Genomic DNA, 12,601 nt, shown 5'->3' on the forward strand with positions numbered 1-12,601 from the left:
CGCCTTGTGCTGTGAGTTTCTTCTTGCCCACAGAACCAACGGTGAGAATTCAGTTGTTTCTAACTGTCAGGGCCTGTAGGAGAATCCTGTCACTCAGCAACTTTGCAGCTTCTGCCTCTGGATCTGCTTGGCTCTGACCTTTTGCTTTACAATGAAGCCTGTTTAAGCCTTCTTCTTGATCAGCCTGCTTGCGCAGCTCGTCGCTTGCACAGCTGCTGTGGCTGACCAGGGCGTGGAGTTACTGGGGAAGCAAACACAATCCAATAGTAATGATGAGCTTGGGAAAAAATAAAACATTCTATACCTGAGAAACTATTGTAAGATGAGGAAGTCTCTAGAAAGCTAACAAGAAAAATTCTGGGATGAAGAAAATCAGATGAGATTAGAGAATTAAAAAAACAGCGGTCAAGAATGTGTAGAAAGAAATTGGACTTGTGAGCCTGTCCATTGGTACACTTAAGTTCTTGGTACAGAGAAAGCTCCACTGTGCATGTACTGACAAGGATTATATAATGGAAAACTTGTTGAGAAACTTTTATCATGTTTCAAGAATAACACTGTTCTTCATGAGATGGCCTGTTGTTTTACTGTAAGAATGAACATGTCCAGCATGGTTGTAGGTGGGATGAAGTGTCTCTCTTCCATCCCTTAGAACTTATTCAATGATTCAACAAATAATTTCTGATTATATACAATGTGCCAAGTACTGTGCAGGTCAGTGGGAACCCAGTAGTGAGCAAACTCAGTTAAGATCCAGGCCTTTATGAAGCTTATCTTGCCTGACAGGCCTCATTGGGCAGGTAGATATGCCCAAGAATATAGGCAGTACATTCCAAAAAGCTCTTACAGATCAGATATTGGGAACTAACTACATATTTAACAGGAAAACAATAATAGTTAGTTTCCTGGCTGATCTAAAAGTTTTTAACAACAGCAACATATCCAGCGTGGATTTATGTTTTCACTATTTCAACTACATTAGCATTGTTTTAATGGTAAAATTATTTGGAGTTCTAAATTGGAATGGTTCCAACCAAAGTACATGTCTCTCTGTCTGCTCAGAAGCAGTGACTCCACTGAAATTCGAATTGGCCATAAGGATGCTGGTGGGAGCCTTGGAAAAAGCTGGGATGTTTCTTCCAGCACAGGCATTCAGTCGTTAGGGATTCCCAGGTACCATTTGACATTAATCACTGTGTAGTTTTCTAAATCAGGAAACAAATGGGGCTCCTCCCCCTTATCACGTATGCTGATGATTCATGAGTCATGTTCATGATCAGAGAGACCTGCTGATGTCTCTCCATTCCTCAGCATCACCACAAAACCTGTGGCTTGAAGTATGAAGGTATGTAACAAGGGATGTTCTGAATTATTTGAATTGCTATTAAAATTACAGGCTTTGTGCTGGAATTGTTCCTAAAGCTAAAAAACGGCCACAGAGAATCCTTCTTCCTTTGGTTCTTTTGATTCTGCATACCACAACTTAAGCTAAATATAAGCTTTTAAAGATTAAAAAGCAAGAAAGAGAAACACATTTGCTTCCCGGCAATAAAATTTTATTATTTTACCATGCAAAATCCCAGCATAAATGTAATCCTATCCTGGAAAAAGATCCCATCTTGAAACAGTAGAGGAGTGATGCAGTGTCAGTGGGGTAGTTTCGTTCAGGAGGAACTTTGGTCTTTGTTTACTCATTTTATTGAAGCCAGGAGCTCAAATGATGAAAATTGGAAATTTTGTAAAGATTCTCAGAGAGGGTCAGAAATAGCTGCATGATTATGTGGGAATGAAGAGACAGTTACTGTTGAGTGAGTTTGAAGAGAAAGTAGGTTGCAAAGGTTCGATCTCTCATCTGATTTATCAGGAATGGGATGAGTTTGTACGTTTTTGAACACTTGGAATGTGTTTTATTGGGCTGCTCAGCAGCAGCAGGAGGAGGTCCTGCAGGTGGTGCGGCAGGGGGCAGGCTGGCAGCAGGGGGGCCAGCAGCAGGGGGCCTGCACCCAGATGGGCTGGCAGCCGGTGGAGGCCCAGCTGCAGGGGCGGCAGACCACGGCCGTGCAGGACGTGGGGCAGCAGGTGATGGGGCAGCAGCAGCCCTCCTGCAGGCCGCAGGGGTCACAGCAGATCCGGTGGCGGCAGAACACGGCCATGCAGGACATGGGGCAGCAGGCAATGGGGCGGCAGCAGCCCTCCTGCAGGCTGCAGGGGTCACAGCAGATGGGGCGGCAGCAGGGCTCACAGATGGGGCGCGTACAGCGGGGCACACAGGTCACAGGGCGGCACACGGTGGTCTGGTAGCAGCAGGGGCGGCAGCAGCAGGGGCGGCAGCAGCCTCCCCCGCAGCTTGAGAAGCAGGTGGAGCCACAGCAGGAGCCGGCCATGGTGGTCTCTGGCTGGGCTGAATCGGACAGGTGAGAGGAGTTGGGTGTCCTCAGGTGTGAATATCTTCCACCCCTCTTTATATGTCGTGGTCAGGTGCTGATGACCCCCGGGACACAAGTCATTTCCTAAAGTTGTGGTTGCCTGTTAAAGTGAGAACTCAGGATTGGTGGGTTCAGTTGCTGAGGCAGCAATTCCACCATCACTGAAGGATGCTTTCCTTGCTCCCTGTTTTTTCCCTTGAAATAATTACCTAATGGTTTATATCTTCAGAAAAATTACCCATTGAACAGCCAGTTTTTCCAGACCATGTGACAAGTTGAAGGTTTGAAGAATCCTGTATTGTCACTATCACTCTTCTCCCTGTTCACCAGCCACGACTAAGTATGAGACTGTAATGTCCACAGGCCTGACTTTTTGTGATGAGCAAGAATTTCTAAAAACAACAACAGCAAAAACCTAAAATGACTCATAATAGATGTGTACCAGTTCTGTTATGAAGAATGGTGCAGTGCTTCTGTGAAACAGCATATTGCTTCCCCTTGTTTATATGAAAATAACCACCAAAACCACTAAAATGATATTGATATAGGCCATTGGAGTTAGCCTGTTGCTCATAGTGACTTATGAGACACTATGTAAACAGTGCTGTACTCTTTAAGGGATGGAGAAGGAAAAGAAAGAAAAATAAATTCTGAGTAGTTTTGATCACACAATAATTACAAATGTTCGGAAGGCAGGACAAAGGCAGATAAAGCAATTGAAGGAGAAGAAATTTTCAAGGGACAATAAGACCAAACTAAATGTGGATTTTATTAATAGTGTGTCTTTTTTAATGCCCCACCCTGAGTATGCTCTTAGAAATAACAGTTAAATTGAGGTATTTATTTTAGATGTGACATAAGTACCTATACTGAGTTCTTCAAAGTACATTGAAAATATTTATAAAGGAATCAGTTATATTTCTGTAGTAGTTGCTTAGGTTTGTTGGATGAGTGTTTTGACTGCTTATGAAGGGTGAAGTTGGGCCTCTGAAAAAGGCTAGGGGAATTAAGTGAACTGATGACAGGTAAAATAGCTTTGTCTTTTTTTAGCCACAGCTAAGAAAAATGAGGGTATAGAAAATAAATTTATAGTTGGAAGGTAGGTTGAAGAAAACACTGTCCAAGGGTTGCTGATGGCTGTCAGACTAAATCTGTCTCCAAAGTATGTTTTGTTTGGTGAGATCATTTTTAAAATACATTCTTTGGTCCACCACAGTCCTAGTTCTTGAGGTCCTCTGACTTTGTGAACCACTGTGGTCCATCACAGGTTTTGGAAGGCCAGATTTGTGAACTAGTTTCTGAGTCGTACAGGTAAAAGAGTGGCAAAGCTTTAACACACCACAGGTCTTCTGTTGAGTATAAACACTGATTGATGGTTGACTCTTAGTCTTTTCTCAACATTGAGTCACTTCAAAGTAGTGAACACATAGTGGTAGTTACCAAAAATTCTATCCTGTCTAGTGAAATAAAATAAGAACTTGCTTGATTTACAGTTTAGCACGTTGTTATTTGGCTTAGAATATACACAGAGATCCAAATACTAGGAATAGCAATATATCTGTTATTTCATTCACTGCTCTTTTTTTAACTAACAAAAAGACACAGTGCTAAGAAATCTTGTGTTTCCAAATTCCAGACTGTCAGAAACTTTGCTGTCTGAAGTCATCCCAGTAAGAAGGGAACATCCCATCCACTGTTGCCTGGCCAGGATCATAGTCACCTTAACGCTGAGAAGCAGCCTCAATATGACCCAGAGGCAGAGTTTCAGGTAAGAGGTTTTCAGACATGACATTTGCATTTATCTCAGCTGTATAGTTTCCAAAGAAAGAGGATCCTACGTTCTTTTCACAGGCCAGTCTTGATGTTAATTCTTTTGCACAAAGCCCTGTTTTGCTTTGAGCCTATCAAAACACCATTTTTATGTAATTTCACCTAAGTCCACTGCTTCTCAAAGTTCTACAGAATCCTTTTATCGTCCTTCGATTGGTGGTTCAGTGCTATGTGGTTTCCCTTGCTGTAGCACATTAATGGACCTAAGCTTGTGGGACAAGAGATATGTCTCCAGTCTTCATCATATGGGCTTTTTGTTTCATATCACTTGGATTACAGGTTCTGCAAGAGCATAATTACCAGAGTGGGAGCAAGTAAATGTTAACCATGGTGGTGATAAATTGTAGGATTTTTGTGGTTGTATCAAAAAAGACTGTGGTGTTAATGACTTTTTTGTGATGGTAAACCATGCACTCATCTTAATAGCTTCGTAAGTTGTGTTTTGTTAGGAACTAGTTTGGAGCCCACTGGATGTTAGGAAATTTTTTAAATTCTGCAAACAGAATATGCGTTCCCTATTCTCCAAAATGACCTTTAAAATATGCTCCAATTGTAAGAGTTAGAAGTGGGGATGGGAAAGATTGATGGGAGGAGGATGGGGAAGACCAAGAGGGATTCAGAACCTTCCTTCACCACTCGGCAATTGTGTGGCTCAGAGCAAGTACTATACTCTGCCCACCCCAGTTTCCTCTTTTGTGAAATGGCAGGAATCTTCATAGGCCATATTTATGATAATATCCATACAAACATGAAAGACAGAAGAGATGGCTGTCATTAATTGAGAACAGAAAATACTTTAGTTGGAAAAGACAGAAAACTCTAGATAATCAGGGAACTGGGGAATTTATTTCTGGAATTTGAAAAAGAAATGTCTCTTCTAAGTGGTTCAGACATTCATCTGCCTAAATCCAGGTAAGGTTAAAACCAAGTAATCTTTTGGAGTCTCTTACAACTTTGAGCTGTTTAATTCCTGGGTGGTTCAGGATGAGAGGAAAAGTCTATCAGGTGCATATATTTTCCCCAGCTCTCTTTTGCTCCTAGTGCTAAACCTCTATTCACAAATCCTGGAATCTAGGACTCTTTCCTGTAGACTTGTAGGTCAACTTTTAAAGAGCCCTTTCATTACAAGACAGCCTCAAACTGATAGTGAAGTTTTTGGCCTTCTTTATTATATTTATTAGAAAATTTATTTCTGCTGGTGGATGTGAACTACCCTGGGGATGAGGGAGGGTAAGAAGCCTTCCCTGAATCCTTTCCCTCTCTCAGAGACCTGATATGTAATAAATAGCACATCTTTTGAACCCGTTTGATACAGTGATGCTCAAACGTACAGCAAGGGATATAAATAAATGGTATTGGATGCTTACTATGTGCCAGGCACTTTACATACATGAAGTCATTTAGCTTTCCCAGAAATCTACATCAATGAGTTTTAATTTTCCCATTTTGCAAATAAGAAAACATAAGAGTGAGAGAATTTAAGTGATGCTAGATGCTGAATGTTTTTCAGCAAGTAAATATCTACCTTTTAGAATTCTTGTCATAAAGATAGTTCCCTTCTAACTAGTTTGATTTAACAAATAAAAATTAATTACCCACTCTTCTAAACATTGAGCTCAGTCCTGGGAGCTAGAATGAATAAACTGGTTTATCACTGGAGGAAGGGAACTAGATCATCTCAATACAATGCCTTATGGGCCAGGGGATAAGCACAGGATCACAGGATGCTACTGGCATATGTGAGGGCCCCTAACCCAGCCTCTGTGTGTGTGTGTGTGTGTGTGTGTGTGTATGTGTGGTGAGGGTTAGGACAGGAATACTGGAGGAGACCGAGTTGCACTTGGAAATGACTCAGAGGTAGGTGAAGAGGTTGAGGGAAGGTGAAGGTGAAAGGATATTCCAGAAAAATGAAAGAACATGACAAAAGCAAAGACAGATGGAACTGCATGGCATGTGTCAGGTACTGTGCGAAGTTTAGTGTTGCTTGAAGTGAAACTTAGTGGGGCGTGTTAAAACATGAAACCTGGTGAAATGGGCTAAGGAAAGACCATGGAGGACCTGGTGTACATAGATCTACCCATGTGAATAGCCTGAGGACTAGCCTGGCCATTCTGTACCACCATTCAAGACGCACCAGGAATCCTAGCACTTCTTTCTCTTTTCCTTTTCTGTTGTCTTCATCCTTTTTCCTTCTTCCTCTTCACTCTCCTTCCTGTTCTTCAGCTCTGCTCATCTGTGCACACTAATACACCTGCACTAAAAAATGAATCAGGTAGCAGGAAGATTTACAGGGAAAATTAATTTATTGAAAACAAGTGAGCAGCATATTACAAACAATGATGGGGAGACTTTGAGCAGCCTCCAGATTTCAGGGTGGGCTGGCCAAGTTCACTCTGGGGACTTTTAGAGGTGGGCTCACCATTTATGGTGAGTTCTGCTGATGGGGACACCTGGGAATTTGGTGTGAGGTGGAGATGGAGATCTGCTGTATATCCTAATAGGATGTAAAAATAATGACTATTGCCATTTTATAGAAAATATCTGTTTTTCTTTCAACTTCATTAAAATGCAGAACAGGTGCTTAGGCTCCAGTATGTTGATCTGTGGGGGTCCTGGGTTTCAGCAGCAGCAGGAGGAGGTCCTGCAGGTGGTGCGGCAGGGGGCAGGCTGGCAGCAGGGGGGCCGGCAGCAGGGGGCCTGCACACAGATGGGCTGGCAGCACGTGGAGGCCCAGCAGCAGGGGCGGCAGACCACGGCCGTGCAGGACGTGGGGCAGCAGGCGATGGGGCGGCAGCAGCCCTCCTGCAGGCCGCAGGGGTCACAGCAGATGGGGCGGCGGCAGGGCTCACAGATGGGGCGCGTACAGTGGGGCACGCAGGTCACAGGGCGGCACACGGTGGTCTGGCAGCAGCAGGGGCGGCAGCAGCAGGGGTCGCGGCAGCAGCAGGGCTGGCAGCAGCAGGGCTGGCAGCAGCCTCCCCCACAGCTTGAGGAGCAGATGGAGCCACAGCAGGAGCCGGTCATGGTGGTCTCTGGGGCTGAGCTGGGTTGGACTGGCAAGAGGAGTTGGGTGTCCTCAGGTGTGAATGTCTTCCTGCCATTGGGGTCCTTTATATACCCTGGCCAAGTGCTGATGACCCCCAGGGCACAGGGTCACTTCCTGTTAATTTTCTGGTGAATTAAGTGAGGATTTAGCATTGACTAATAGTGTTTTTGGTACCCCCTCACCTCATACATATACATGCACACACACCATAAATGTTTTTTCTTTTTTGGTATTGTTCATTCTTACCAAATCTAGACATTGGATTAGATTCTGATGATTTTCCCTTTAAATATTTCTAATTCATAAAAGAGAAAAGAATGTGTTTTCTAAACTAGTTTGGTATCTAATCACTTTGCCCCGTGGCCCTGAAGTTAGAATTTTATTCACGGACTTCAAAGACTCCCATAATTACACCCAAACAGTGACTTGCCTTATTTGTACCTTGCACATGACAGTAACAGGTTAATAGCAGCACTACAGTGCAGACCAAGTCACCTGCTTCCCAGATGTCTCCTTCCACTCTCTGAAAGGCAGGTTTGTGGGTTCGCACATGAGGAGGAACCATGTGGCACCCTGGATCCTTGCCACCCTGGTTATGTCATTTTCCCCCCAATAGGGTCTGTGCTGTCCCGCCTGGATTGTGTTGTCTCCACATTCACCTGGAATGCCTTCCTCATCCTTCCAGGCCAAACTCATCCTCCACCTTGATTGTAAAAATCTGTTGTAATTTTTGCTTTTGTAATTCATTCGGGATCAGTCATCGCATATGTAGAATCAGGGAACTGAAGAGGATACGTAAGCCCATTCCCTCATTTTGCAGGAGGACCATGTGTGTTCACTGCGGTCACTCCATGAGGTTTGGGGCCCAGGTCTCCTCATTCCTCAGTAAGCGGCCTCTTTGTTTCACCACAGGACAGATCATCTGACAGGACCTCAGGACTTCTGTGCTGGGTCAGACTTGTGCACAGCACAGAGGCTTCTCTCTGAGGATTAACAGAGCTGGACTAAGGGGTGGTGGGGAGGGCGGGGGCTCCTTCTCTGGACATCAGCCTCAAAGTGTAGTCTGGCTTCCCGTGGAAGCTCATCATGGCTCTGAGATAGGCACGCGCTTGCCTAATTCCATCTGTTGTTATTTATTTGTATCTTCACCCTATATCTTACCTTTACGATAAGTTCCATAAATTTACTTCTTACTAGTGAAGTAGAACACTTTTCTTTGGATTTGAATGGAAAAAAAAAAAAAGAAATCTGTCCAGTTAATCCCACATACTTCCTATGAACACTAACTGAAAAAAGAAGGCCAAGAGCTTGCAAGCCACCCATCAAATGCTTTGTAATAGTCACTTGTCCTAAAATTACCCCCTCCTCTTCAAGGGGGAGGCTTTTTGTTGTCATGGGGGAATTAGTTCTCTTTTGTTTCAATGATACCATGGAAGATGTCCCATATGTGAATTATGCCAAATTCAGTCTCTGTATTCCTCATGCCAAGATTTTCTCTTCATTTCTCTTATAATATTAGTTGATTTTTTTACTGTATGAACTAAGTAATGTTTTACTAGTAGCCTTTTTATTTATGCCCAATGTTCTTTGGATATTTTTGGCCTCAACAGACCTTTCTACTAATATCTGATATCATCGTTTTACAAGGAATTTTCCTTTCTTTTCTAACTAGGCCCTTACTGGAAGCTTACACCTATTTTCCACTAAGGACAGATTACAATCCTGTACTGTTTTGTTTGCTGAAGTTGTATATCAGCTTCCATTTTTCTTCACACTGTGTAAGAACTTTAAGTTACCATTTAGGGAGAATTTGGTATGTACCAGGGGCTGTGATAGGTATCTTTATCTATCTTATTAATCATCATAGCAATCAATTGAATTAGGTATTATTGTCTCCACTTTATAGATGAAGAACCTGAAACTTCGCAAGGTTAACTAATTTGCCCAAGCTACACAGCTCAGAAATAACAAAGTCTTGATTCAGCCTGAACAAGCCTGACCCTTCAGCCTGTGTTTTAACAAATATGCCTACAAAAACTAATGGGATTCTCCTTCAATTTAACATGATAGTACTTTAGTTTGTAGTATTTATGAAAGCTTAACTTTATCTATAAACCCAGAGATTTATTAACCTATGTCCTTCAGAAAGTTTATTAAAATAAAACCAACCCTGCCACAAACACTTGGCCACTCCTTTATTTTTATTTTCTTCATAGAAAACTATCTGCTTAATCTTTTCATACTGATTGATGTATTAAGCTAGTTTCTCGTTGACATCACTGTTGAATTAGCCAGCTCTTGCTGCATAACAAGCAGCCACAAACTCTCATAATATACAGTAACAAATATTTATTTCTCAGTCATGTGTCTGCAGGTCACTTGGGTTTTGGCTGTTTAGGGCTGGCCTTGCCTTCTGGCTATGACTTGGTTTTGGGCTTTCTTCTGAATTAGAGTTGTCAGATTTAGCAAACAAAAATATAGGTAACTCAGTTAAATTTTTATTTCAAGTGAACAACAAATACTTTTTAGTACATTTAAGTATGCATTGGGGCATACTTACGTAAAAATTTATTCATTGTTTATCTTATATTCCACCTCAGTGAGCTGTGTCCTGCGTTAGCTGACAGCCCTACTGCCGCAGCACAAGCACAGGCAGCACTCCCCAGCACGCGAACACATTTCAGGTCTTTGCTGGGGTCATGTCCTCTAACGTCCCATTGGCCAAAGCAAGTCACATGGTGAAGTTCAAACCACAGGGTGGAAGAGTGGGAGAGGATACTTGTCCTAGGGGGTGGGAGAGGGAAAGGGGTAATATTAGTAAAGAATGATCTAATTGTCTAGGGGAGTGAATCAGTAATTTTAATAATCTTTGTTGTGAAGCTTGGATAAAGACTTCTAGAAAGTCAAATTGGATTATGTTCACTGGGTCTCCATTTATGGGGTTACTTTTACTCCTCATCCTCCTTCTCTTCTGGTCAACCAAGAAATGTCAGTTGATTAAATAAAGACTGCCTGATTTCACTATAAGAAATGCATGCTGTCAGTTTCTAATAGTTAATATTTGATTAGGTGTTCAAAAGAAAAACACCAATTTTATGAAAATGGCTATTGACTTAATCAAATATTTCATTAGAAATCATATTTCATTGCCTATTGTAAGTACTACTTATTTGAATGACTAACAAACAGGTGAAATCTTCTCTTGGGAAAAATTAATGATGCACTTCAGCAACACAGATACTAAACTGATATGAAATCCCCTTCTGACTACTTATATATGGAAATTCCAGATATAAGTTTTAAAGTAATACAATCCTGAATTTAAAAGAAAAAAAATAAAAATCTCCTGGTGCCAGAAGGAACGTAAGGCCAGATTGTTCAAGCTGTGATCTGGTACTGCAGCTTCTTTAGGATGTGAACCAATGACTTAGGTCTGGGGTTTCAATTTCCTCACAGAGCCAAAAGACTTCGCTTTGGGACGATGGAAAACTGAGACTCTGAAGGGATCTTTCATCTGAGATTGGAGAAGTGGAAAAGCTCAGTAAGAGAAGCCCAGTTAATCTTGTTCTTTGGTGAATGTCTATTGAAGAAAAAGTAATTCTATATTCATAAGTAAAAACTTACAATTTGAGTTTGGAGTCCAACTTTAGACTTATTTGTTGGTGTGGGAATCCCAAGCTAAGAAAATTATTTTTCTCGGGCCAGAGAAACCCCTGGGACTCCCAGCGGTAGCAAACTCAAAACCATGGTGAGGATGAAATCAGTGGAAGTCCATTTCCTCATGTGATGTGTCATTATTCATCATAAGTTGGTATTCTTCAGGAATTATTTGTGCTATAAGACTTTTGTTTTCCTTGGGTAGCAGTATCCTTATGATTTTATTTTCAATAAACTAACCAATTATAAGTCTTAGTTATGTCTGAATAGTAGCACTTCTGTTCTTGTTAATTTGTTTGGTGTTATGGCGACCAATCTGACTTTTCTCCACTTCTTCATCCATATGATTGGCTACCCCAGAAACTCAGTAGTTCATCTGGATGACAGTGAAAATAGTGGCTCCCACAGTCTTTGCATGACATTCCTTATTCAAATCACTATTTTGACTGAAGGAGAGGATGGAAGGGATTCGATAGTATTTATTCCACTAACCCATAGTCAAAGATCATCTTTGGTAGCTGATGATTGGAGAATTTGTCTGATTGTAGTAATACTTCCTTCTAAATTAAAGAGATGTTCTGGAGTCTTTGTCTTTTGAGAATCACATTAAACTCTACCTTCTTAGCCTCTTTTAGTTTCTCTTGCAATGTTTCAGTAGTCTTAGTTTGTTGATAAAAAGAAGCAAAAAAAGATGGTCATATCTGCCTCTTGACAATTTTACTTTCATTTTTAAGTAAAAAATAATAATTTTGCTTTTTCTCAATATATCAAATCTCGGGTGTGTTGTGGTTTTACCATCTCTCTCATTACAAAGAGTTGACAAGAAATTCTCACAATCCATGAGTAGCTGGTGCTGGTTGCTCCCCTGGGACCATTTTGCAATCTGGAAGTTTTCATTTTCCTTATTTCCCTTGTCTTAAATATAAAGAGCTGTCATTACCTGTAGCCCCACCTTTGCCAAATATTATAGCTAAAATTTGCTGATTTTAATTCATAGACCTGAAGATTCAACATACCTGCATAAATGCTTTTTATTTGGTATTCAGATGAATGTGAGACAGGAAGAAAGGGATCCTCAGGACTAATATTGGTTTAACAGAACTTCCTCATCCTGCCTTAGCACCGCACTGGCCAGCAGTGACTTGTAGTTCTTCCCATCAAGACTCAGATTCTGTCTATCTACTCTTTGCATCTGGTTTGGCCTTATGACTTATTTTGACCAATAGAACATGGTGGGTGAGTTATGTGGGTGTCGCCTGTGTTTCTGGCAGATGTAGTGTTTTTAACAAGGCACTTGTCACATGACTCTGGCATTTTGTTTTTGAATTTGACATCTCCTCCTATCTGTACACTTCTTTTTGAAAATCACAGGGAATGGTCCTCACAATGCTAATGTATCTTTTGTTGTCAGAGATGAGGGGAACATGTGCTGGTCAGGAACAATGCTAGAAAAAAGTAAGAATGACATACTGGGAAGGAGGCTATCCCACCCATAAGGAGGCTGACCGATCCTGTGTGGACATCTTGAATGGTCAGGGAGACAGTTGGACCCCCAAAGATGTTTTGAATTTAATTTATCTTTTGATTGTTTAACCTGCAAAATGGATATTTCACTACAGAAGCATTTGTTATATATAAACAA

At 41.6% G+C, this 12,601-nt stretch overlaps 1 protein-coding gene and 1 long non-coding RNA gene across 4 annotated transcripts in view; one reads left to right on the forward strand and one right to left on the reverse strand.

The window, feature by feature from the left end:
* The window catches only part of LOC149998430 (uncharacterized), a 294,581-nt gene that overhangs the window by 198,776 nt on the left and 83,204 nt on the right, over window positions 1-12,601 (forward strand). Inside the window, exon 3 of the long non-coding RNA XR_016514378.1 lies at window positions 4,063-4,194. This is a non-coding gene — a long non-coding RNA (uncharacterized LOC149998430). The remainder of the gene's footprint in view (window positions 1-4,062; window positions 4,195-12,601) is intronic.
* LOC149998445 (keratin-associated protein 2-3-like) lies at window positions 1,920-2,384 on the reverse strand. 3 transcript variants are annotated; one of them, XM_090292124.1, is made up of 2 exons: window positions 2,224-2,384; window positions 1,920-2,130 (listed from the first exon to the last, which is right to left on the reverse strand). In XM_090292124.1, exons 1-2 carry the CDS (start codon window positions 2,382-2,384, stop codon window positions 1,920-1,922), a joined length of 372 nt encoding a protein of 123 aa, XP_090148250.1. The 3 variants fall into 3 exon arrangements, with proteins under 3 accessions (XP_090148250.1, XP_090148248.1, XP_090148247.1); XM_090292122.1 differs by having other exon boundaries at window positions 1,920-2,089; window positions 2,183-2,384; XM_090292121.1 differs by having other exon boundaries at window positions 1,920-2,080; window positions 2,174-2,384.

This window comes from Furipterus horrens, unplaced genomic scaffold (genome assembly GCF_987537825.1).
Source record: "Furipterus horrens unplaced genomic scaffold, mFurHor1.1.pri manual_scaffold_11, whole genome shotgun sequence".
Lineage (NCBI taxonomy): Eukaryota > Metazoa > Chordata > Mammalia > Chiroptera > Furipteridae > Furipterus > Furipterus horrens.

Excerpts from the sequence above, each read along its gene's own strand:
- LOC149998445 (XM_090292124.1), bottom strand. The coding sequence starts at position 2,384 with ATGGCCGGCTCCTGCTGTGGCTCCACCTGCTTCTCAAGCTGCGGGGGA. Across the intron at positions 2,131-2,223 it reads TGTGAGCCCTGCTGCCGCCC|GATCTGCTGTGACCCCTGCG; the intron begins CATCTGCTGTGA and ends CTGCCGCCACCG.